At 35.6% G+C, this 27,541-nt stretch overlaps 1 protein-coding gene and 1 long non-coding RNA gene across 4 annotated transcripts in view; one reads left to right on the top strand and one right to left on the bottom strand.

Moving 5' to 3' along the window:
- LOC150081557 (uncharacterized) overlaps positions 1-9,978 on the top strand; it is a 122,784-nt gene extending 112,806 nt beyond the window's left edge. The window contains exon 3 of the long non-coding RNA XR_016547313.1: positions 9,830-9,978. This is a non-coding gene — a long non-coding RNA (uncharacterized LOC150081557). The remainder of the gene's footprint in view (positions 1-9,829) is intronic.
- Eaf6 (chromatin modification-related protein EAF6/MEAF6) overlaps positions 1,732-27,541 on the bottom strand; it is a 425,780-nt gene continuing 399,970 nt past the window's right edge. For 2 of the 3 annotated variants that reach the window (XM_090380123.1, XM_090380120.1), the window contains 2 exons: positions 19,347-19,402; positions 1,732-1,956 (listed from right to left, as the gene is read on the bottom strand). In XM_090380123.1, coding sequence (XP_090236249.1) covers positions 19,389-19,402 — 14 coding nt within the window. In that variant the 3' untranslated portion in view covers positions 1,732-1,956; positions 19,347-19,388. The remainder of the gene's footprint in view (positions 1,957-19,346; positions 19,403-27,541) is intronic. The other variant, XM_090380121.1, reaches the window with a different exon arrangement.

Raw genomic sequence — 27,541 nt, 5'->3', positions numbered from 1 at the left:
GGGCTATGAAGCTTATAAAGGCACCTTTTTGAAGGAACTGACTGAGATTTATAAGGCTCCGAGAGGGGCTAATAAAATGAATGAAGATGAAATTTTCACTGTTATAGAGAATTCCAGAAATAGGGGACTCCATATGTAGTTGAAGTTGACAGTTTGAAAAAATTCTAAGGATAATTGCCTATGTGAAGAGAGAAGCACACAATCTGCATTTTTTTTACCTATTTTTTTTTTTGACCAGAGCAGCAAAAGCTTGTGGCTTCCTTACACTATATGGGTAATACTAATTTGGAAACAAGGATAACTTATTTCCTGGCTGGTTTCTTAGTATGGAAATTTGGATGCTGTTTCTTAAGTGCAGATTTATTAAATGCAGACTTAAATTTGCATAGCTAAGTGTTGTGACAAATAATAACTTATACCTGGTAGGACTGAATTAAAAACAGAGGAAGAAAGGGATCTGGGAGTAAATCTGATGTTAGAGATTTGGACAATGGTACTTATCTTATTCGACAGAGCTTTATATATAAATTTAATGGTGGCAGTGGAATTTGTATGAAGTGAGCATTTTATTAATCTCCAATTGGAGTAGTTATTGATGAATCCTGAACTTTAGACCTTTTCCAATATTTGCACTTTGACCAAAAAAATTTGAATCCTGCCATTGACGAGATTTGAATTTTTATGGTCTTTTTCCATAATGTGGAGGCTTTTATGGACATTTTTGTTTTGCATAATCACTGCATGGGAAAATCAGCCACAGAATACACACAATTTATAGACCTTATACATAATAAGGTCTAAGTCACTAATGCACCTAAAACTAAATAACAACTGGACTGAATATGCTTGTTGTACAGCTTTCAACTCCACTCCTCTTTCTCTCTCTCTCTCTCTCTCTCTCACACACACACACACACACACACACACACACACACACACACACACACACACACACACACACACACACACACACACACACACACACACACACACACAAGAAATGAATGCACATCATAAATGTGCAGAAATTTGCCTTCAGGCAGCAGATAGTTGATTGCTTACTTACTTGCATCATTTGCTACTACCGAAAACAATATACTTGTGCTGACATAATGCACTTTATACCATACAAACCACCTTCTGTCACTGTGACCAAAAATTTCTGATTGTGTATACTGTTTCTACATACATAGCAAGAATCTTACAATCAGCTGTGTGGCAAACCTTGTGAATCTGCAATTTTTTTTTCTATATGTAGATTTCACTTACATGATCAAGTGCACAGGGTTTAGAGTATGCCAAAAGTCAGTGCATATTTCAATTCTAATATAATTGAGGATCAAACAAATATTAAAAAATTTCATACCATCAAATTAAATGGACAACTTGTTTTTTTTCAGCAACACATTAAGCAGTCTTTCGTTGATGTGCATCTGATATGTTTGGTGATTTCTTTTTCAGTTGAAGCACTCGTGTTCAGAACTTGACCCTGTTTAATGGGTGATTTACATTAAAAACATGCTGGTAGAATGTTTGATTCCTCAACTGCTATTAATTGACAAGTCAATATTTTGAGGTTTAGTTGTAGTGCTATGCAGTGGTTTATAACCTTCAATCCAGTAACTCTGAATTACCATGAGAGAGCTGATGAAGAGTTACGTTGAAGTGTAAAAATATCAATGCATTTTAATTTGAGTTTTAAATGAATTATAAAGGAAAGAAACACTAATATTTAAAACCAACCAGAACTTTATTTGCAAGGAATCTGTACAGGCGTGATAAGTAACACATGATGAAATTTCTGTAGATGGAATTCTACAGGATGTCAAACAAGGTGAACTTTTGTGCTGTTTACAAATTTTACGGCGGAATATCGTTACAAGGTGGGAAAACAAAGATGACTGCAACCGGTTCACTGGTTATGTGGCGGACAGTTTTTTTCATCGATCTGTCACCCTAAAATGTAAAAAAAGAAAAAAACATTTTTTTTTCTTATTATTGCCTTAATTTTTGAATATGTGAAACAACTACATGCATTTTTACAAAGTGCAGGTTATGTGACAAAAAAATTAGACCTGAACTTCAGTTGGTCTCTGAAATATTTAACATTAGATCAAGGACAAGCTGTTTGCTAGATTAATTCTATAGTACTGAGAATGAGTCTAAAAACATAAATAACTTGCCTTCCTTTACTATGGAAAGTAGGTATGTGGATCTCACCCCTCCCTTTCTTGATAACTAATTTAAGGGACTCCTCTCTCTGCATGGTGTGAAATAGTTCTGTGTGAGGGTGGAAATTGTTGTGCTGTTTATTCTAGAGTTATTGAAAACAATTAACAACAGCTTGTTAGAGTGGAACAGGCATTCTGTGTGTTATCAGACACTCAGTCTAAAACACTGATGGATCCAATATCTTTATCTCAGAAGATTTAGGAGAAGTCTGGTTGGCCTGCCTCCCTAAAATCCACTCATGCACACCTTCTCGATGGTAAGCCCTGTTACGTCACTTAGGTGGCAACAAACATGTAGAGTGGTTCTCTTTAAGACGCCTGGTCAGCGTTAAGAGGAAAAGACCAAACCCTCCAGCACAATGAAACAAATGGCCCTCAGCCCCCACTCTTATGGCAGCGAGAGGATCAGAGTGGAAGCAGATGGTGTTAAGAATCTCTGGGTACGACCAGGCTGCAAGGAATCGAAACTGAACTTGGCCTGTTACAATGTAAGATCACTCATCAGTGAAGACAGGATATTAGAGTTGGAAAAGGAATTAGAAAATGTGAATTGGAATATCATCGGTTTGTCTGAAACAAGAACAAATGAATAACTTAAGTTTATCAAGTGGAAATCTGCTGTACCCCAATGGAAACAGTGATAGGAGTGAAGGTGGTTTTGGCTCTCTGGTCCATAATGATATAAAAAACAACATTTTGGAATTCAAAAGTACATCAAAAAAGGGTGTCAAGACTACTACTCAGGATTTCTAAGAGGTAAGCTAAAGGTTATAATGATTTATGTACCAACATCGAGCCATGATGATGAAGAGGTTGAAGAAATGTACACCGAAATTGAGTCTTCTAGATGAGCAGAAAACCCACTAAACTATCATTATGGGGGACTTCAAAGCTAAGGTTGGAAAGAGACAAAACAGCACAGAAAGGGGAACTATAGGAAATTTTGGAATTGGTGAAAGAAATGAAAGAGGTGAAAGACTTGTGGAATTTGAAGAATCTTGAGGATTGTCAGTAATGAACCCTTTTCAAGAAAAGGGTGAACAGAAAGTGGACATGGAAGAGCCCAAATGGATTAACAACTAATGAAATCAACTTCATCCTCACTAACAGAAGATATATCGTGAATGATGTTACCGTCCTAAACAAGGTAAATGTTGGAAGTGATCACAGAATGGTAAGATGCACACTTGATATAGATGTAAGAAAGGAAAGGAAAAACTGACTTGAGTAAATAATACGAAAGTCTTTGAGATAACAGAAGAGGAGAAAAAGCGATATGTACTGGAACTTAAAAACAAGTTTTTGAGCTTCTGCAGACAGCTCAGGACCAAGATATCAATGAGAAATATTACAAATTTTTGAAAGTGATAAAGATCAAGAAACCTATAGGTAAAAAGAAATCCAAAGAAGAAAAAAGTAGGCAAGAAACACTTGTCATGATGAACTGAAGATGACAAATGAAGAGCAAGAGAAACACTGCCAAGGAGAAAATTGAGTATGCTGAGTTATGCAAAGCCATTAGAAAGGGACTCAGAGAGGACATAAGATTTCACACAAGAAAAATAGAACAAGCATTAAGGAAAAACAAAGGACTTAAATCAGTAGCAACGAGCAGTAATACAGAAAGACAGATGATACTGAAACCAAAGAATACCGACAGTGTACTTATAAATAGCAGAAGGCTACTATAGAGAATTATACAAGGAGCGAGGGAATGATGCCAGCAGTGGGGAAGATGGATCGCAAATTAGTAACACATACAACATACCCGATATCCTTCCCGATGAGGTAGAACATGCGTTGAAGAATCAGAAAGCCCCGGGGGGGAAATGAAGTTACTGTAGAGTTGTTAAAATTGGGAAGACTCTTCACAAAATGCATTAGAAAAGGTGTTGATACCTAAGGAGTGGAATAATGCAATCATAGTTTTGCTGCATAAGAAAGGAGATAAATCAGAAATTGGAAATTATAGACCAATTAGCTTGTCATCTTATATCTACAAGTTGTTCACAAGGGTCATTACTAACAGATTAGAAAGAATACTTGATGAGAATCAACCGAAAGAGCAAGCTGGCTTTAGGACAGGATTCTCAACTGTGGATCACCTTCACGTAATATCACAGCTAATGGAGAAAGCAAATGAATATAAAACACCATTATGCCTGGCATTTGTGGATTATGAAAAGGCATTTGACTCCATACAGCATCAGGCAATGTTTCAAGCACTGGAAAGACAAGGCATAGATACTCCATACATTATGATTTTGAAGAAAACATATGAGAACACTATTTCCTTTATTAGACTAGACAAAGACAGTAGCAAATTTAAAATTGAGAAAGGAGTTTGACAAGGAGACACTATCTCCAAAGTTGTTTACTGCTCCCCTTGAGGAAGCTTTCAGAAGATTAGATTGGTCGGAGAAAGGAGTCAATGTGAATGGAGAGTACCTAAACCATTTACAATTTGCAGATGACATTGTGGTCATAAGCCACGATCCCAAAGAATTAGAGGAAAATCATAATCAGTTATGCACAGTTAGTAAGGATTTTGGACTAAAGATGAATATGTCTAAAACAAAAGTAATGATGAACAAGTATGCCACAGAGAGGGATATAATCATTGAAGGAACAGGTAATTGGAAAGGTAGAGTCATATACTTATCTGGGACAAGTCATTAGCTCTAATAATGATAAATGGCAGGAAGTCAAGAGAAAAGTAAATTTTGGATGTATCACATTCAGGAAATATATTCACATACTGAGGAGCAATATCCCAATTTTCTGAAAAGTAAAATAATGAATCACTGTATACTACCCACCATGACTTACGGAAGTGTAACTTGGGCACTCACCAAAAGAATAGAAGAGAAGCTGAGAACGGCACAACGAAGAATGGAACGAATTACATTGGGAATCAGACTGTTAGATAAGAAGAGAAACACACCGATTAAGCAGCAAACTCAAGTAAAGGACATTATCAAAACTAAAAGAGTCTTGGGCAGGACACATAGTTCGAAGATATGATGACAGATGGACTAAGAGAATAACAGAATGGTACCCAAGAGGAGCTAGAAGAAATCCTCGAAGACAACAATGGAGATGGACCGATGAAATTTATGAGTTTGTGGGTAGTAAATGGATGGCCATTGCACAAAACAGTAGGAACTGGAAAGTTGCTGGAGAGGCCTTCATCCTGCAGTGAATTGAAAATGGCTGATGATGATGTTTCACTCTGAATATTCCATTTTTGAGTGGACTTCCCTTAAATTGAAAAAGCACATCTGATATTTATAAATTTAGAGAAAATGGTAGTTATTATAACCTCCAGCTTACCAACTGTTCATACAGTGGATATTTTAAAGAAAATGAACAAATTTAGGAAAGCACTGCAGAACTGGGAAACATTAGAGAGAGAGATAAGGAAGTTATAATCCTATTGTATAACACAACCATATGACCACCCTTGATCTTACAGTTACATTAGACATTAAGCTTCTGGAAGGACTCCAAAGATAGGAAGCCCATTTAGTGAGATCTGCAAAAGGGCACCTGTATGAGGAAAGACTTCAAATATGTAGCCACAAAGCTTGATGACCAGATACCTTAGAGAGGGCCTCAGTGAAGTTGATAAAGCTCTGAGAGGGAATAATAAAGTGAATGAAGGTGACAATTTTACTTTTATAAATGATTCCAAAACTAAATTCCATATCAAACTGGGAGAAAAAGATTTAGACTGGATTGTAGGAGCTTTTCTTTTAGTCAGTGATCAATTAATTAATTGTTGGAATTAGTTACCTCTGTGAGTGGTTGGGGACTTGGGGAAATTCAAGGGTGAGTTGGACCCTTGGTGTACAGCATTGTCAAGCAGCAGCACCCCCAAGTCCATAAACGCCAAAGACAATGTGCAGTGTAGTGTTTGGTTCACTAGAAGCCTCTCCAGCCATTTAGCCTAGGGGCTCCTAGTGAGACCCCACATTGCCTCGAGGAGGCACGATGGATGTAGTAGGGAATAGAAAGGTATCTGGAACAGGTGAACCCTAGGCGATGCCTAAGCTTGCCAAGTAGGGCCCCGGGAGAATGAAAAAAAAAAAAAAAAAAACACACCCCTCAAAAAAGTGAGTGGGGGGAGAGGTGAAGACAAAGAGATAGAGGAGCCCATCCTTCACAGGAGGGACTTAAGAACAGAAAGATTTGTGGTGATAGAGTCCACCAGGCAAAAAGGTTGATTTGGTAGGTGGGGAAGAGGGTTGAACTGTCGACATGCAGTGCCTCTCTGTAAGTAATCCCACGGTGGCCAAGCCAGTGTCAGTATGTCCCATGTCATGCCTCAGATCAACAAGGCAGGGGGATTTCCAAATAAGTTGTCCCAACTGTAGTCAAATCATGGAGGACTCCATTAGTACAACATACACTCTACATACCCTCATCCCAATTGCACATCTGTCATGCTTACATTTACCATAATCACACACTTTTTTAAACATATTTAGGGGCAGACTGAATAACAGTACATAGTACTCTCTCGCATTCATCATTATACAAACGGACAGGACACATGTGCCACCTAATATTTTTATATTTTAATTGCATTCATTGTGTCATCACATAGCTTACAGAAGTACCTGACATTCATTCACATTTATACAGCTTAACCTGTAAGAATTAAAACTTTTTTTAGTACTGTTTTTAATATATATACATATTCAGGGTAGAGTAGTTGACACTTTATAGACCATTCTCATTCATTCCTCATTTTCACACGCTTATCCCACTCACTACGGTACATTGAATTGGACAGCTGAAGCCAGTGTAAATAAACAAGCCTATTTCAGTCAGTGTGCACACCCACACACAATACCTCCTCCCCCTGCAGATTAAGTGGACTCATTTCCCACCCAGCACAAGACACACATATTGACATATACAGACATTTGCATACATTTTAAATCATGTATCCATTTATATACTCAGAAAACAATAACAAACAGATAACATATATATATTATGGTTATGCATCTAAAATAATTATATCGAGAAAAGTGTTATGAAAGAAAAGATGTTTTAAAACATAGTGGTATGTGCTTTCAATCATGCCCGATAATGCTGATGCAACTGAGAGATGCAAACTAGCATAGTGCTATTTATGATTATAACATACATCCAAGCAGGAGTCCTCCATCACATTCGACAGTGTGGGCATGACAGAGAGCATAGACTTGAATAGACTAACACTCACTGATCTAACAAACACCTAGGCAAGAGCTCTTCACTGTGTCTGGCAACTCTGACATGATAGAGAGCTCCAACCAAACAGAGATAGCCACAATTGTCATTTATACAAGCATTCACACAATACATACACTCATTCAAAATAACAAACACTGACACAAAAATTTTCATACTCCTCAGTATGAACATTTCATTACATAAAATATACATAATTATACATTAATAATACACTAATACAGATAAACATAGATATTACTTATGACAGACGTCAATATAAAACTTATGCATTTTGACTGGATAGGAAAGATTTTCTGACAGCCCAGTTGCTTTTGGGTTTTCTTTTTCAGCCAGTGTCTCAATCAGGTATGCATGCTAGTCTAAGTGGGGGGACTTTTAGTCTAGGTGTTCATATCATGGTTGCATCTCCTGGTTTCAAAAATTTTTGAGCAAATTCAGAGATGAGATAAGCTGGACAGTAATATCAAACAAAAATAAACATTTTTGTTTGATATTTTTTAATTGAGTTTAGCAAATTATAATTGTTAAATTATTTTTTATAATAAAAACGAAAAAGGTGCTCCTAGATGCCATGAAAGCAATTTATTTCATCTAGGGTGCAAGCAATGGAGGATTAATGGTGATCTGACATATAAAAGTTTTATTATAATCTGTAACAGTTATTACCATGTATAAGCTGAACATTGCAAATATTGAAGATACTTGTACTTCTGTTCCAAAGAACAGAAGCAGAAGGGATAAAGGAGGAAAAGTGGGCAGTTATAGAGGGAAATTCAAGATGCGTTATCTACAAAGTTTTATTTTTAATGTATTTAATGCAGAAATAATGAGGCCAAATAAGAAAAAGATAAAGAATGCAATTTTATTAACCACATATAAAAAAACAAACATGTTGATGAGCCAATGTTATATTCTACCATTAATACACTTCTGCTTATGCCCCGTTCTATTTTCTTAATTATATCAAGTTTAGTGTGCATGGGTAGCACATTGGTATTGTCACAGTGTTCTCTACACACTGAGTGGAAGAGGCCTGGTTTCGAATACCATTGATGACGCAAGGAACTTTTATGGGCTTTTTTTCATCCAGCGACTGAGTTAGTCGATCTCAGGCTTAGATAATCCAAACTGGGGTTTTTCGTTCAGCAAAACAGGCAGATCGAACAGAGAACACATGCAATTCACATGGGTATATGAATTAACATTTCAGGTCACCCTAATGTAACAGTTTGGATTATATCAAGTTTGTCACTAAGCTTTAATGTTGTTCTTATTTTCTTCTCTGTATGAAGTTTATTAATTTAGGAGCCATATTGAGGGGTTTCTAATTAAGAGAAAAAAAAAAAAAAAAAGTAAAACAGTGGTTATAATCTGAGATAGAATACAGAATTCACTTTGAAAATGGAGAATGTAAACAAATACGATAATCACATTACTTGCAGTTTTCTTTTTTTGGCACTGCAAGACATCTGTGCTGTATGAATACATTCTATCTCAATGTGCTGCTATTTCGAGTCTACTGTATCTATGGAAAAGCAAGCAGCAGAAATTGAATGTCTGTGTGATAGTGTTTATGAAGGAGGCCATTAACTTGACTGCCCTCTTCTGGAGAATCTAGGAACTAGAGGTTTTGACCCCCCCCTCCACGGAAAGAATATTTTCAAGGGAGAGGAAGCAATATTTGTGTTCTGCTTATACCCAGTAAAGGTATGTAATCTTGTTTAGAAAGCTGTATTTAAAGGCAAGCAAAGGACCAGCAAGTTTTTTTTTGCAAAACTATAGGACTGAGTTGTAGGATTAAAGTTGACAATTACCTGAAGATCAGTAGTATCATGCTATCATAAGAAAGACCATGGGCAGGAATAAGGTCATTAATATACAGAAGGAAAAATGTGTGCAAGAAAGAATAGAACCTTTTGGGAAAAAACTATCATCACCTGCAATAAGTGTTTAGAAAGACAAATGGCCACCCAAGTTTAGCAGTGTATCAGCGAATGAAGGATTCCTCCCTTTCTTTCCTTGCTGCAGGTCTGATGACAAGATTCAGAAAAAATCGTAATGTCACTGGGTAATAATTTAGTGTATATAAAATGTTAAATATCAATAATGCTTTAATTTTTTTTGTCTGATCTATGTAGTATAAGCATGTCTTAATACATATTTTTATCTTAAGGTTGCTACATGATTTATTTTAACAATTAATATTAAATAATCAGTGTATACAGTGATCAAAAAGTTCCTAGTAGATTATAAATGCCAATATCAAAATAACCTTAACAGGATTTTGTTTCTTTTTCATTCACAGTTTATTTATTAAAATCTTTATTTTAGTTCTGTTATATTCACTGCAGGTGATGCTACAATGATATTGACCAGGAAAAGGTCAAGTATACTTACTGTCTGAATCAAAATCATTTTTAACGGTGCAATGGGAGTTCATGGACTGGATGTAGAGAGGGCAATCCATCTGCAGTCAATACCATTAAGAAGTGCATGAAAATATCACATAGAGAGCATGGATCCAACTTCTCTATATATGAATACATACAATTGACTCCATGTATTTGAATTATGAAAGCCACTCAGGATGTAAGATGTGATTGTGATCATCTGCTAGATCAAACTGGCTCTAAGTTAGAATCCACCCCCTTTTTAATTACATTTTTTCTTAAGAGTTACATCAAGAACTCTGTATCCTGTTTCCTAACAGTGAAATCCAGAATAATGATGCCATAAACACAATGGAATGGGATGTTATTTTTGTGTTGGTGTACTCGGAATGAAGTATATAAATAAATAGAAAATAAATTTCCATTTCTGACTGATACAGTCAAGGTCAGACTGTAATTATTCATTAAGTAAGGAGGTTCTTAATTCATTAGGAACTAGAACATCCCAATTTATATTTATAAATATGAAAAGGCACCAGGGTCAATTGATTGACCCCTGTCCTATTTCAGTTCCAATTTTTAAAAATTGGACCAAGTATTATTATTTAGGTTTTTTGATTTGTAACTTAAAATTCTGCCTAATCAATAGAACAACCCTCCCTAAAATTGAAAGTTGTTTCCTATCCTTGGTTTGGCTAAAAACATTGTTTTTAGCATATTCTTGAAAAGAACACAATGGTCAGAGTGTGCAGCTTCCTATGAAGATCAAACATCACATACAACCATTAAAAATTGGTTTATATTATTTTCAGAAGTGCAGCAATGACTGTAGACTGCACTAAAGATGGGAGAAAAAAAAGCAGCTGATTAAGCAAAATTTCAATGTAGAAATTGAAAAACAAATGGTAATACATAGTTCAAGCATAACAAAAAAAGGTCCAGCTGCCATCTGACTTTAAATATACTGTGCGGAAATTCGAATTGAAGAATCGTCTCCTATTCCGAAAAAGATTCGGTATAACATAACTCCGTAGTTTTCGTCGAGCTTGCTTAAAAAAAATGGTGTATTATATAAAAACCCAGACATTTAGACAATTTTATAAAAATCCACCTGGACAAAAATTTTAGACAAAAAATCCGGTTAAAAGAGGACGGATGGTAACCCTATCATAACTACCATTTTTACTCTAATAACGATGTAACATGATGATTGAATGATAAAAAATATAACCAGAAAACAGATTTCAAAAATCACATCATTAGCAGAGTAAAAATGGTAGTTATGATAGGGTTACCATCCATCCTCTTTTAACCGGATTTGTCCGGATGGATTTTTATAAAGTTGTCTAACTGTCTGGATTTTTACATGATACGCCTTTTTTTTTTTTTTTTTTTTTATGCAAGCTCGACGAGAACTGCCGAGTTATGTTATACCGAATCTTTTTCGGAATAGGAGACAATTCTTCAGTTTGAATTTCCGTGTTGACAATTAGGCGGAAGACCCCCAACAACACTCAGGGATTACAGGAATTCCAGCATGTCAAATAAATATTGACAGTTAGAGGGACTGTTTTCTCTAGAAATTGATTGCAGCTTATGAAAACGTAGATTTGAGATGTGTGCACACCAAATTGATCGAAAGTTGCGTACTGTCCACTAAATTTGATATACTTATCAACGATCCAGTCAAGAGGCAGACACTAGTTTATTTAATACCAAAGTTTGCCTTTTTTAAAAATACTGTTTTTCACTTTAATCACAAAAATATTTATTATCCATCTTTATACCTGTAGGTACTTTTCTGCAATTAGGTTAGTTTAGTTGTGAATGTAAAACATAACCTAGCCTCAATAAAGTTTATGCTTCACTACTTACAATAAAAATATTTATTATTATTTCAATTATAAAAATTAATATTATAAAGACTGTACTTTCCCTAAAATGCCTAAAAGGAAGTGCATGTTTACAGAAGAGATGAAAAACAAAGTTCCATGTTTTGTATATGGCCGAGAGGAATGGGAAGCTGAATGTAAAGTTTGCAGAATGGGGATATGTTTCAGTAGCCAATAAAGGGGTTGGTGATTTGAAGCGTCACATTGAAACTGAGAAGCACAAGAAAGCAGTTCAAGGCGAGGCCTCTTCGAGAAAGGTTACAGATTTTTTTTTGACAAAGCTGTCAGTAAAATAGAATATGATCTGGCTGCTGCAGGGGTACCTTTGCTTTTCACACTGTTAAACATCATAGTAGTTACAAATAAATGGATTGCACAACTGTCATGTTAAAAAATGTATTTTTTTGATTCTGAGATAGCAAAAAGATTTTCCTGCGCTAGAACCAAGACAGAAGCCATTTTAACTTTGTACTTGCAAATCATTCTCTTAATGTTACTGTAAAAACTTTAAAAGAAAATAAAATTGCATTCTGTGGAGTCTCAACTGATGGAAGTAATCATGGTTCTGAAAAAATCTTCCCATTAATTATTCAGTATTTTGATGTAAATGAAGGAGGGTTACAAACAAAATATGCCTAACAAGACTGCAGATACCATTTCTACGTATGTTAAAGAACCTCTTGAAAGAAATGGTTTGTGTGAAAAATGTATTGCATTCACTGGGGACAATTGACGTTTGGAGAACTGACGCGAAATAAAGAAGGGAATAATGTCTTTGCAAAATTAAAGAAATTGTTGCATAACAAGAATTTGATTGGAGAGGGCTGCCCTGCACATATTTTGAACAATTGTCTAAATGCTGCAAAACTTTGGGAAGTTGATGTAGAGAACACTGTTTTTAAAATTTACCAGGATTTTCCTAATTATACAGTCCGGACTGAAGAGCTTAAGGAATACTGTGAGTCTGAGATTGGATATAGACAGCTCCTTTCTCACAGCAAGACGAGATGGCATTCATTATTTCCAAGCATCACAAGGCTCATAGATATGTTTCCAGCTTTACAGGCTTATTTTCTGTCCCAAGAAAAACCTCCCATAATTATAAAAGGTTCTTTGAAAATGGATTTAGTGAGATTCATCTTTGGTTCATGCAATCATTATGAGTGTATTCCATACACACATACAACAAATTGAAAGGGAAAGTAACTCAGCTGCAGAAGTGCTAGATGTCTAAGTCTCAGTGAAAGAAATTATCTCGAAACGGATGGATCACAACTTCATGCCATTCAGAGTAAAGGATATGCTATACAAAAAACATGAAGGACTTGTACTTGAATGTGAAAAATTTTCTAGTGATACAAAAAATCTGTATAGAATTGCATGGAATATTTAGATAAGTGGCTTCACCATATGGAATCCATTTCCTGTTTTATGTGGATGAAAATGGATGCAGTACCAAGCTGGAACGATGTAGAATGTTCTATTTCCTACTTGATTGACAAAGGGGTAACAATTGATATTAAGTGTTTTGACGAAATTTTTTGAGGGTCAAATGAATAATAAAGACTTTAAAAACATGCTTATACATGAAAAGTGGGCCAAATATTTTAATAATTGAAAAAATATTGAATTTCATTCAGAATTGTTGAAAATTGCCCAGTTATTCTTTGCAATTCCTCCTCACAATGCAAATGTATAGAGAGAGAGTATTCTCTTTAATGCAAAGTCAGTGGACGAAAGAAAGGAATAGGTTAAATGTCAATTCTGTAAAAGGCATTTTGTTTTTGCAGTACAATTTCAAACATATGTCATGCATTGATTTTTGCACATATTTGAGAGGCAATCCAGAGCTACTGAAAGAAATAATTTCTCAAGACAAATATGACTGTACCAATCCTAAACATCAGTAAATGTGGTTTACACTGTCTTTATTTTATTATTTGCATAATATATTTGTCCTCTTTTTTTAATCCAAGATGAACTTTTTGTTCTCTTTTATTCGCCCCAAAACATGTAAATGTCCTCTTTTTATGAGTGCAGAAGATCGTAACCCTAAGTTATGAAGCATTTGATTTCCAGCACCATCTAGCTGCCTACATAATTTACTTAACAACAGTAGCAAGATTGTCAATGAACTGCAATTGCCCAAAAAACTGAGCTCAAATCCCATAGAAAATGGAGAGCTTTATTCTTAAAGAAGTTTTCACCAAGTGAAAACTTCTTTAAGAATAAAGTGGCCCATGAAATGCAACTTTTACAGATAAAATACATGCTAACCTGTATTAGAATTTGCATTACTGTGTTTGGGTGAATAATAAATAAAAATATGGTTTAATTTTTATAACCCTCCTCTTTCAAAAATATAAATTTCAGTAGATATTTATACAGGATGTATTGATGCTTATCAAGATGTTGAGCTTCTGTAGTTATATTTATGATAAGACTGGATACATTTTAAATTGAAATAAGAGTCCCAACTTTTGTTGTATCATTCCTGGTTTACAAGAAACAAATTCAAAAGAGAGAGTGTTAAAAATGATTAATAATTATGTGTTTTACAGATAATAGAATGTTTGTCAACTAAATCATGTACTGTAATGTAACAAAGTGAATTTTAATATGTTACATTAAATTGGATTGAAATAAGACAACTGGAAGCAATTGTGATCAACTTGGATGCTTGCAAGCATGCATGCACACAATGTAAACACAGGATAAGATCCCAGATATCTCTGGCATTCAATTGACAGCTCATTTCCTATGCAGATATCTTATTTTCTGCTGGAGATATTCTAAACAAACCTATAGAGTATTTTTAATGTTTATTATATATATTCAGGAAATGGCATAAAAGTTGGACATATTTATCTCAACAATTAATGGTCATTTTAATTGTAAAATGAGACAGACTAAGAGACCGACACCTTTATTTTGTCTAATATTTTTTTAAAACAAAGTTCTATACCATAACTGCAAATATTAAAAAAGCCAGGTGTTCCACCACCCTTTTTGCTACAAATAGGGATGCCACCACTACTGCATTAAGTTTTCTCAGTTATTATTAGGAATGTTTGCTAATCATCCTGTAAACACCACAATCTTCAGCCAATCCCAGCATAATTATTAAGATATAAGGCGATGAAAATTTAAATGTATATATAAATAAACTGGATGGCCAGTTTATTAGATATACTAACTTAACACCACGAAGCACTTGTTTTATTCTCTTAGAACAGCCTCCAATTACTATGGTCAACTTTACAAGATGACAAAAACATTCAAGAGGAATGCTAGAGCACACAGATTATCACATCCTGCCACAAACAGCTTGTTCCACTTCATCCAACAGATGAAGTGGAATGATTACCATTCATAGCAACAGTGCCTGAGGGCACTATTTGTGTGATTGGTACTTCACCTTTGCATACAATAAAGATATTTAATCAGGTTGAGATCTAGTGCATAGATTATTTGGGAATGTTTCTAGGACATCAAATTCTGCAATCATTTACAATCTGTGACAAGGCACAGTAGCATGAAGGTATACATCTGCCTAGCAATAGCATTCAAATAAGCTGCATATTTGGCCATTGATCAGGAGATCTAATGCATGCCACAAAACTACTCCCCACACCAACCTCCAGTGTTGACACCACTGATTCATACTACTACCATCATACACTGGTATTGTCATGATCATGATACAACTGTAACTGGCATTTGTTGAGGTAAGTAACCTTTTATATTCCTCAGATATTTTAGTGTTGCTGTTCTCTTGTCCATTATAGCTGCTGTATCACGTTAGTGACAAGGTCTGATGCACTGTGTTCTGATATATCCCTTTGAACACCATTATTATACTGTACTATTGTTTTATGACTATCTTGCCTGTTAGACTGTAAAATTATTTTCACAATGGAGAGTAGTACACGCTTCTTGATTAAACCGGGGTTTGAGCCCATCACCACCAAATACGGAAAGGTCAGGGAATGACCACCACATATCCCCAGAGCAATATGGCCTTAGTTGCTAATACTCCTAAAAACCAAATAACAAACATCACAATGGAGATGGATAATCTCGAACCACAGGAGCCGGCCCCTGTTCAAGAAAGTGATTTTTTTAATTTTTCATAATAACTAAGAAATAATTAAATTTTATATTGGAATAATATTTAATACATTAATCAATATTATTTTGACCATTTGAGCGTGGGTCACCTGTTTGACAGAACCAGTTGAACATGCTTGTGGTTGGCACTGCCAACCACACGGCTATTGATTGCTGGACATTTTCTGTTTGTTGTAACAATTTTCATTACATTCTAGAAACTGTTGGGCATGAATCTCCTACCAATATCTGTGATAACTGCACTGGCATGCCTTGCACCTGACTGCTTGGCTACAGCCACCATAGCTGAGTGGTCAGGCACAAGGGTGCATAAGTACATGTCCTTTGAGTGACTGGGGCTCAAAGCCTGTGACTACTAAATACAGGTGCTATTTCTTGTATTCTCTGTATCTTGTGAATGACTGTAGTTGTCCTGGAGTATAAACATAAAATTAATTTTTATGTCTAATGAACGATGATCTCATACTCAGTCACTTTTGGAATAAAGTGAATTTTTGAAATTTCATGAAATTCAAAATATGCACATCTTTGTCTTTAAGATAGACTTGCACCAAACTATGAAAAAAAAACCACATATATCCTGAAAATGTAAATACTTCAGGATCCCTAAGAAGATCTCTGTCATATATCACTATTTCAGGATAGATGCTATATCAGGTACAATTTCTAGGTTCCTGATTATTCATACAGTAAGAATAGGTAAACTGTCGCCATTCTTTATACAAGTAATCTCGAAGATGTGAAAGGCATGCCCAATCAGGAGATCCCTTAAGCAAGACAAAAAAATAAATAAATAAAATAATGCTCACAGTAGTTTACCAGTAACTATTGACTAACATCAATCCTTAATTCTGCAATGAACTTTCAAACCATTGAGAAAAGTATTTGTCAAAATAATATGTAAATACTTTTCTCAATAGTTTGAAAGTTCATTGCAGAACAGCAACATGGATTTGTTAGGAGATGGTCAGTTGTGACAAATCTCAGTCCTTTGGCAGAAACTATTGATCCGGGATGTACAAACTTATCAAAGGCCTTTGATCCAGTATTCCATGATCTTCTAAAACAAGCTTTGCCAGTATGGTATCGTATAGCCCTTGCATGGGTAGGTAATAGATTGCCTTAGTATTATATAACAAGGTAGTACCCAATATTTACATTAATGAGGGGAAGTTCTACAAGGATCTGCATTAGGGCCCTTGTTCTTGTTAACTCACACAGATGATGTGAAATTATTCAGTCATTAGACTAAATAAACAAGATGTTGATAACCTTTAGCTATTTGTAAATGAATTTAATCTGGGCAGCAGCCATTGCTCTTAATATTGATATGCTAAATGTACAACTATACCAGAAGACAGCAATCTACCAATATGACTATGTGATAACAGACTCCATAGTTAGAAAATCTAAAGCTGTAACAAACCTGGGAGTAAAATTCAGCAGGAACTGTACATTCAATAAGCATATCAACATGCTTGTTAGAAAAATCAGTAGGCAAATGGAATTCGCAGAAAGAAACGTATATGTACCATAATAAAAAATTTACCACCATGATTTTCAAGATGCTGATACTGCCCATTTGGAAGTCATCCATTAACTAAGCAGATTGAAGCCATGCAGAAACCCTTTGTTTTCTGTTGGATAACATACACTATGTATGTTCTCCAACAGAAACTTGGAGTTTTCCAGGAGTAAGTACTACAACTCACTACTAGACTGCTTTGATCTTCAACCTGATTAGTCACAGAAACAAGATTGATAAAAAAATTTCTTACCCAAATACTGGCAGGAAACCACACCTCACCTGAACTTATACTTTAATTTCACAAAGAATCATACTTTCTAAACCAATCTGGAAAAGAACAGAATCATTAACAGAATGAGTTGGATATGTTCCAGGAGTGCACTAACTTCCTTCAGGATTTGAGACAACTCAGAAATGCTGCCAGAAGAACCTTCATTCCCAGGACTCTCTGATGCTGTGCTTTTAAGTTATGTTATTGTATATATATATTTTTTATAATTTATGCCTGTTTATTATATTTAATTTTTTTATCCTGTGTTTTCTAAGCTCTTTGTATCATATGCTGTTATCAATAAAATAAGTAAAACATAGACAATATTCTTCAGATTACCTGACAGCCAAAGGTTACAAGTGAATGACCTTAATCCTGTTGAGGTACTCACTTTATATGTAGTGCCATATACTACAGTATATTTGTATACAGGAATGAAAGTGTATACCGAAGAGGCTGTTGAAAAACTGCTCAGGCAGCAGCCTATTCTTTGTTGTACTACTGATCAAAGCCTTTCCCCTATCAAACTATTAATATAATAACTCAACAAATTCTATTTTTGGAAAAATTAAACTATTTATTGGTAAGAAACCAATAAACAATTCAAAACAGATAAGCTCCATGAAAGATTCCAATTTAACCAGATTATCAATCTTATATTCCTTGGCAATACTTCAACTTCACTTTGGAAATTATTATATAGTTTAAGTAACTTTCCATGAGAACTTCTAGGCTTAAGCTGCAATAATTAGAATGGACTAACTGTGGTGAGTGAGAAAACATTAGGATTTTCTGCTCACCACAGTATCCAAGTCATATCCTCTTATTTTGACACTTCAATGATGTGATATTCTCAAAATACAACTAAATAAATGCTGTTGTTCTGGGAATATGGCAACATCAATGTACAATTTCCAATTCCTGTGTGATCATTTGTCTTTATGGCCCTTACACAGGGAGCAACATCTGATTTGCATACTTATTGTATTTACAATGTCAATTTCACCAAGGTGAAACGATACTGTACATAAGGTTTAACTAATTTCACTTTTTATGAACAATGCTATATATATATATATATATATATATATATATATCATTTTTGCATGATCTGGATGTTGGCCATTCCAGATGTTAAGTGTGCGTTTATCTCAAATAACAATACAATTTAATTATATCCTTCATCACTCGATATTTAATAAGGAAATTCTCATCTGAATACACCTACCTTTTATTTTCCTGTACTAATTTTTTAACAAAAGCCTAGTGAGTGTAGAAAAATGGAAATGACTATATAACAGAGTCATGTTACCACTTAATTAAAAAAAAAAAAAAAAAAAAAACACAACTAGGTCTAAGCCTCACTATAGGTCAAATTTGGAAACTAAAAAGATTAGCTACTTCAGTCATTTCAGGGAAACATTTAATACAATATAACAAAGATAACAGTGAGGTTTATACAACAGGATAAATTACTGCAGTTTAACATTAACAACAGCCAAATGGCTAATTGTAGAAAATTTGTCTTCTATTGTAAATAAGTTTCTGTAGTCCTTTCAAATGAATTCAATATTGTTTCACTTTGAAAGTACTGAAAAAAGGCATTAAAATAATTAAAATACAGTAATGTAATTTTTCTATAAGGTGATCACCTACCTAAAGTGTAACCAGTTTTCATCAGTCCTAAATGTGGGCAAATTACCAAGGTTTCCCTGTATATGTATAACTAATTAATGCTTTTGTAGATATCTGTATTTCTAGTAAAAACTAAACATTTGTCTACATTGAGGATAAAATTAAAACAAAAAAAATTGGCAAAGGATGATGATTAACTACTTTTAAAGCTTAAACATTTGAATAAAATATAGAAAATAGGCAAAAAAAAAAAAACTTTCTAAAACAAATTTCTGTATATTGTCACTCAAAATACTGATAAAAATGATACTAAAATTTCATTACTATCAATTATGTACATAGAACTAAGTAAACAACACAAAAAAAAGTACATGAATTTTGTCAAAAAATATAGTGCATTTCCTATGTGGAGTTATTTTCATAGTGGAAGCTTGACTTAATAACTATAATTCAAAAAAAAAATCAAAGACCTTGATTCAGGGTCCAACAATTCTTGCCATGATTTTTTTCCATACGTAAGCAATAGGAATTTGGTACAAACGTACTTAAAAACAATTTCCTTCTTTATTCTGGCTTGGAATAACCATTTAATTAAACCTAGCTTTATGTGCTGATGAGGTAACAGTACATACTTTGTTTACATCTACTAGTGGCTTGTCTTGAATGTTATTTAAACCCGGTGTCAGAGACTGACACCAAGTTCAAATAACACTTGGTGACCACACTTTCTTTTCTTGCTCAATTATGCTACTCACACAGAAAGCAAGGTGTTTTTGTGTAACCAAGTTGTTGGCTGGGTAGCAGACGAGTAATTTTATAATCTCCACGGCCAACCATGATTTTTGTACTGATTTTCAAAAAGAAGCTTAACATTTTTGTAGTCTTATTCTAATTGTGCTGAGCATACTCGATTCCATTATGAAGGAGAACTTCTTTGAAGCATTCCTTTGATGAGTCAAATAGCTCCCATTCTGTTAGGCGCCTCCGTAGCCAGGTGGGAAGGAGCAGCAGTGCATAGCACATGCTTCTTGATTAGACCGGGGTTCGAGCCCGTCACCACCAAAATACGGAGGATGCGGAAAGGTCAGGGAATGACCACCGCATATCCCGGAGCAATATGGCCTTAGTTGCTAATGCTCCTAAAAACCAAATAACAAACAAACAACATCCCATTCTGTTGGTTGGTAAAAAATTCCAAAAAAAAAAAGTCCATAACTGCAGGAATGTCATTGCAATAGATCAGCTGCACCTTCTTTGGAAAAGAAACAGGGGAACCAATTCATTTTTCACAATGTCTGTACCATGAAAGACTTCCTGGAATCAGCAGATTCTTGGATTTCAGTCTTGACCCTAAAAACTCTGCAAATCCTTTAGTTAGATTTAAATCTCTGACAAGATTGTCAAGTAAACTTGACAATCTTGTGAGAGATTTAAATCTAACTAAAGGATTTGCAGAGCTTTTCTTCATGTTATAACCTGCTACACCTATGGAACAAAAGTAGCAGTCATTTATACGATTCAGAGATTCCCTGTACATCATGGGAATGGCAAGTTTTATGGATTCCTTTTTATAATATTTCCACAAATGCAACCCCTTCACACATGTATGGGGGGGACAACTTTTATCTTGGTTACCTAAACACACCTGGGATCATCTACACATGTTGATCACAAAGGAAGAAGACACATTGTGTATACTTCCTTTGTGAAATATATGCATTGTGAAGTATATGCATGGAATGTGTCCAAGAAAATAGTTCTTACTGTTTGCAAAAAACATGTATTTGATAGGTAAAATTGGTCTGGCTTTTCAGAATTAGCACTAAAAATACACCATAAACGCCATGAATTTTGGAAACATCAAAATCTATGCAAGTCAGCGTTATACATAAAGCAAAATTAAATTCATAAATAACATGAATGAGAAAAATAAATGAATACATTATAAAAGTAAACCTGCACTCTTGTTTCACACTATAAAATTATTTTCTCTTCTTAGTAAAATTATTGTAGCCCACTGGGCTAAGCAACATAATTAGTTTTTGAGAACGAGAGTAGCCTTGTGCAGGCGAAGTTTTTTTTTAAATTTCTTCTGTTTTTTAACTTAAATTGGCATATTAACTTATTTTCTAGAGTAGCTTAATATTCTTAGTTACTTCCTAGTTAATTTTTTTAACTTCGATAGAGATTTTGTAGTTTATTACTTAGTATTGGTAAGGGTATCCAATCCACGTGTTTTAAAAGTTTTGCAGCTTTGGCGAACAGAAAGTTTTAGTTATTTATTATATATTTTTTTTTTGATTTGGTAGTTGTTGGCGCATCGGCTTCTGTGGCCATATTGCACCTCCCAAGGTTTTTGCAGTAGTTTGTTATATTTAGCCGCTTTATTGACTTAATTGTTATATTAAATTATTTTCTATAAGTAGCTTACAGACCTAGTCAAAATCCTTGGTTTATTCTAAATTTAGATAGCGAGATTTTGAAAGTTAATTAATACTTAGCGTCGGTAGATTAACCGTTCGTAACTTGCCATCATTGTTATACAATACAACGTTATATCCCATACTAGATAGCGTTAGCTTAGTATAGTATATAATATTTATCAATTAATCTGCAAAATTTATTGATCTTGTTAAACTTCATTGTCAATTAAATTGTACTTTTTTAACTAAATACATATAACGACTTAGATTTTACAAACGTAACATTATAAATTAAAACAATTTGATAACGAAACTCGGAGATAATACTCGATAATGAAAAAATATATATATAGTGTTATAACTGAATTGGTATATAAGTTTAGGGTTATAATTTTGTATTGAAATTGAATCGAAATCTGGGAGTGCTGTGGTTCAGGGGAGAACTGAATGGGGCATTTGCCCTCTGAATCACAGCTTTTTAAAATGCACTGCTTGTTTGATGTTTGTGGAGCAATCAGGCACGGGACATGATATTGCCAAGGGCAATGTCTTTGTGAGTGCACAATGTAAGGAGCCTGAAGAAATCGGGCGACAACTCAGCATTGTTATGGGCCTATATGAGAGCATGAAGGCCAGGGTGAATGCCCTCGAAGGATCTAAGTTTTGGGGGGCCCATCAAGCTATCAGCTGCCTACATCAATGCCAGAGCTTGCACTTGATCATCATGCAACACAGCAGCAACCCCCAACGCAGAATGCGCTGGTCCCACAGGAGCTAGTAGTTGTCAGTAATTCTATTGTCAGGGAAACATTGTGTAAAAAAGGATAGGTGGAACAGGACCAGGGTATGTCTGCCAGGGGCAAAGGTTGATAATGTTGTAGAGCAGATATAATCTTTTAAGAGCACAAAAGAGGATATTGTTGTACATGTTGGCACTAATGATATTAAGAGCAGGAGACCAGTAGAATTACTTAACAAGTACAGGTCACTGTTGAAAAAAAGCTGTGATTTAGGGTTGAATTTGAAAGTGTCTGCAATTCTACCCAGACATGATAGGAGGGAGTATATGATGAGAGCCTTGTTGATCAGTTCAGCCCTGGAAAGATTGTGCAAGGCTCAAGGGGTAGAATTTTTTTTTTTAACCTCGTCTGTACTTGTTAACAGGAGAAACCACTTCTACAGGGATGGGATACATAGAAAAGGTGCAAGAATATTTGCTGATGCTATTGAGGCAGTTTTAGGTGGGTCGGAAAACTGTTAGCTTTGGGGGATACAAGGACTAATAGATTAACAGTAGCCACTGGCAGAGGTGAAACTGATTCTTGCACTGCTTCTATTGGAATGAGCAGCAGCCTGGAAAACAAGATTCAGGGTATTTCAGAGACTGCTTGTACCACAATGACTCCCGGCAGTCTCTGATTCAGGGTATTTCAGAGACTGCTGGGAGTCATTGTGGTACAAGTAAACATATGGGTTGTGTTAGGGTAGCTAAGAATAGGAACAGGTATACTTGTATATACACCAATGCTAGGAGTTTGGTAAATGAATTTGAGGTGTTGGTCAAAACATCAAAGGCAGATATTATTGGCATATCAGAGATGTGGTGTCACACAGATATAAGGAATGCAGAACTGGAATTTGGGGAGTACAATGTGTACAGGATGGATAGACAGGATAGGAAGGGAAGAGGGGGGTTATGCTATTAGTTAAGAAACAAAAAATCCAAGGAAATGCAGCCAGTCGACATCATCGGGCAGTGCAGTGTCGAGTCAGTTTGGTGTGACATAATCACTGGGAGATCAAAATTGAGAGTAGGAGGGTGTTATAGGCCTAATGACTCTGACGGAGTATAAGAAAAAACAGTACAGGGAAATAGAGTGGGCCAGTAAATCAGAATATCCCGGAGACTCTGATTTAATTTCCCGGATATGGACTGGAATTTGTGGGTTGGTCACTCACACACCAGCAAGGCTTTTGTGGATTTATTGGATGATTGTTTTCTACATCAGCATGTCAGGGAGGCAACTAGAGGGAGTAATACTCTTGATCTGATTATCAGTAGTGATTCTTCATGCATTAAGAATCTCCAGATAAAGGAACCACTAAGTGGCAGTGATCACAGTGTGCTGAAGTGGGATTTACTCAAAGAGGTAACTACCATCAGGGGTAAAGAGAAGAGTTTTTTTCTTTCATAAAGACAACTATGGTGGTCTGAGATAGAATTTAAATTTTATATGGTGTGACCAACTGAAGATGTTACCAACAGCAAATTCAAAATGAGAGGCATTCAAAGAATTTATCTTGGAAGCTACTAGGCTTTACATACCAACTAAGAAATATTGTTCAAGGTTTAGGCCTAAATGGATGTCAGATGAATTAATGAGACGTGGCAGAGAAGAAAAATGCATGGGATACATATAAAATAACAGGTGACACAGAAGCCTATGATAGACATAAGCTGGTCTGTACCGAAGTCACAAAGGAGGTTAGGCAGGCAAAGGCAGATTATGAGAAATCTTTGGCAAAGGATGCAAAGAAAAACAGCAAAGAGTTCTTTACCTATGTAAACTCTAGAAAGAAAAGGATGAATCAGATTGGTCCACTGGATATTGAGGGTTCAACTGTTGATGATCCTGCTCAGGTGGCTAACAAACTAAATGAGTATTTTGCATCTACATTCACACATGAGTAGTTATTCAGGGAGGGATTGCCAGAGGTGAATTAAACTCTGGAAGTGAGCTAGATGCTTTTGTAATAACTGAGGAAAGTGGAGGAGAAATTGTTGAAGATAAATATAAAAAAGGCACCCGGGGTGGATGGGATCTATCCAGTTATATTAAAGGAGGTAGCAAAGGAAGTAAGTAAACCCATAGCTATAATTATGAGAGCTTCCTTGGACTCAGGGAGGTACCCATGGACTGGAGATTTTCAAATGTGACCCCAATTCACAAAGGAGGATCAAAGGGCAACACAAGTAATTATAGATCTGTTAGTTTAACTTCTGTCTCAGGGAAATTAATGGAGGCACTAGTTAAAGAAGCACTGCAGGATCATCTAGACAAGACTTCGGTTATAGCTCGGACACAGCATGGTTTTGTTAAGGGGAAGTCTTGTCTGACCAATCTGATTAGATACTATGATGTTATCACAAAGGAACTGGATGCAGGGAATAACTTTGATATCATATAATTGGATCTTAGAAAGTCTTTTGATACTGTTGAACATGGAAGACTTCTGCACAAATTGGAGCAGTGTGGCATTGCAGGCAAATTGCTGCTATGGATAAAGGGATGGTTGAGTGGAAGAAGACAGAGTGGTAATCAATGGACACTGCTCTTCGTGGACTAATGTTATTAGTGGAGTCCCTCAGGGTTCAGTGTTGGGCCCATTGTTGTTTTCTGTATTTATTGATGATGGTATATCAGGCTTAATGTCCAAGTTTGCAGACGATACGAAGGTTGGCAGGGTTGTTAAGAACACTAATGACAGTGCGCTCCTGCAACAGGATTTAGAAAAGTTGAGCAGATGGGCTGAGAGGTGGCAAATGAAGTTTAACATTGACGAATATAAAGTACTACGTATGGGAAGCAGTAACCCCAGAGTAACATATCAACACCTGTGGTACTACACTGACAGTGGTAGTGAATGAAAAGGACCTGTGCAGGCAAATATGAAGTTTTCTGAGCAGTGTAGACGGTCTGCAAGAGTGGCTCATGGTGTCTTGTCAATGATATACAGGAATTTTTCTAACAGGGTAACTACCATAAGGAGGTTATTATCCCCTTGTATAAGGCAATGGTTAGGCCACACCTTAGGTACTGTATACAAGTCTGGAGGCCTCATTTTAAGGAGGAGGTAGAGCTGTTGGAACGAGTACAGAGAAGGGCAACAAGATTGGTGAACAGAAGAAAGGCTTAAGTTTTGCAAATTACAGTGTCTGGAGACTAGGCACCTGCAAGGTGATCTGATTGAGGTGTATAAAGCTTTGAATGGTTTGTGCATGCTCAATGCTGATGAGATTCTTCCTCTTGCTCAGAATTAATCGCCTGAGAAGGCATAAATTCAAATTGAGGAAAGACGGTTATAGGGTAGATGTGCGGAAGTTTGCCTTTAGCCAGCGGTTACTTGATAGGTGGAACAGACTTCCGTCTTTTGTTGTGGAAGTTGATAGCCTAAATAAATTTAAGGTTGAGCTGGACAGGTATTTGGAATGAATGGAGGGGTGAAATGGGAGCGGGTTTTTTTTGGCTGATGCTGCATAAGCTTGCTTTCTTGCATCATATGCCTCTAATGGTAGTTCTAATTTAACACCTATTTCACGCTCCCCTCCCCCCCTAATACTAGCCTTATTGTTATCACCACCAGTAGTGAAGAATAATGCTGGTTGGTGCTATTGGAAGTTTTTAAAAATATCTAAAACTGTCCAAAAATATGTGTGAGCCAATGTAAGTAGGAATCTGAGCATGGTACCCAACATACTGAGGAATGACCAGGCATCTGTGGCACTGGGAATAATGGGTGGCAAATGAATTTGCACTACCTGATGCAATACTGCCATCTTGCTTAATGGAAGTCTGAAATGGTTAAAACCACACTTGGACTCCAAAGCAAAATTTTAGTTTTTCCCATATAGTATGAATAAAGTTTAATGAGGAACTGCAGTGAGAACCAACTTTCTTTAAATTTTGAGAGCACAACTCCTGGTAAAAGTATGAGGTTTCCACAAAACTAGTGAATTTTCTTGCTGTGTGACTACCCTGTTAAGCATATTTGGAGGGAGTCAGACCCTGCTTTTTCAGAGTTGGATACCTCAGACACATGAATGGTATATGTAAAAATTTCATTGCTTCATGTCCCCTCCCCACTTCTCAAACTTTTTCTTCAATATAATGTGGCCATATACAAATCTTTTATATTTATTTACATTAAGTACTTAACTCTATAAGAAGCTATATTTATTTATCATAGCAATATTCATTTCTTGGGGAGGGGATGCAAACTATTTGTTTATATAGAAACTCAACTTCATAAATAAGTACTTCTCACTGGTCCTCACTTTAACTAGTGAAATTAAAATTTTTGTTATATTCTAGGGTAGCCAGCAGGCAAGTGAAGTGTTTAATTTCATTCCTTTACAACTTCCCTGATGTTAGTTCATAAATATCTATATTAAGGCTGATGCTTAACAAGCCTGGTCTCCAAGCATCATTTTGTCCATTCGAATACTAATTAGAGTTGCACTGCTTATAATACTAGTCCTAATGAGAGATTCCTGTAAATAGAAATAAATGCTTCTTACATATGGAAGACTGACATATTAATTATCAAGTTATACAGGGTATCCACACAAAACATTTACAAATTAGAATCACTGTGAAAAGGAAATGAGAACATGTATTTGAATGGGGTTTAATTTATTGGGAAGAATATATTCTACATACCCATACTTTTCCAGTATGGGTATGTAGAATATAAACCATACCCATACTTTATTGGGAAGAATCTTCCCAATAAAGTATGGGTATGGTCACTAATTATCATCGTTAGTCCACTTCAATAAGAACCCCTCCTTTCATTCAGAGAATATAAAGGCAACACTAGCTCTCTCTCCAAGTTTATTCAAACATACTTGTGTTGACTGTTGCAACAGTGAACCTTCTGTTGTTGCTCCTGCATTATGCATACCTTCCTTTGCATTGGGGAATATCATGCACCTTAGGAATCTGCTGTTTCATCATGTACATGGCTTGAGAGCCTATACAAGTTGAATCCTATATACATGCAGTCTCAAGT

Source organism: Mastigoproctus giganteus, chromosome 8 (genome assembly GCF_048544385.1).
Source record: "Mastigoproctus giganteus isolate SK-2022 chromosome 8, ASM4854438v1, whole genome shotgun sequence".
Taxonomy (NCBI): Eukaryota; Metazoa; Arthropoda; class Arachnida; order Uropygi; family Thelyphonidae; genus Mastigoproctus; species Mastigoproctus giganteus.
The sequence above is the reverse complement of the archived record's forward strand: the minus strand, read 5'-3'. Positions and strand labels throughout refer to the sequence as shown.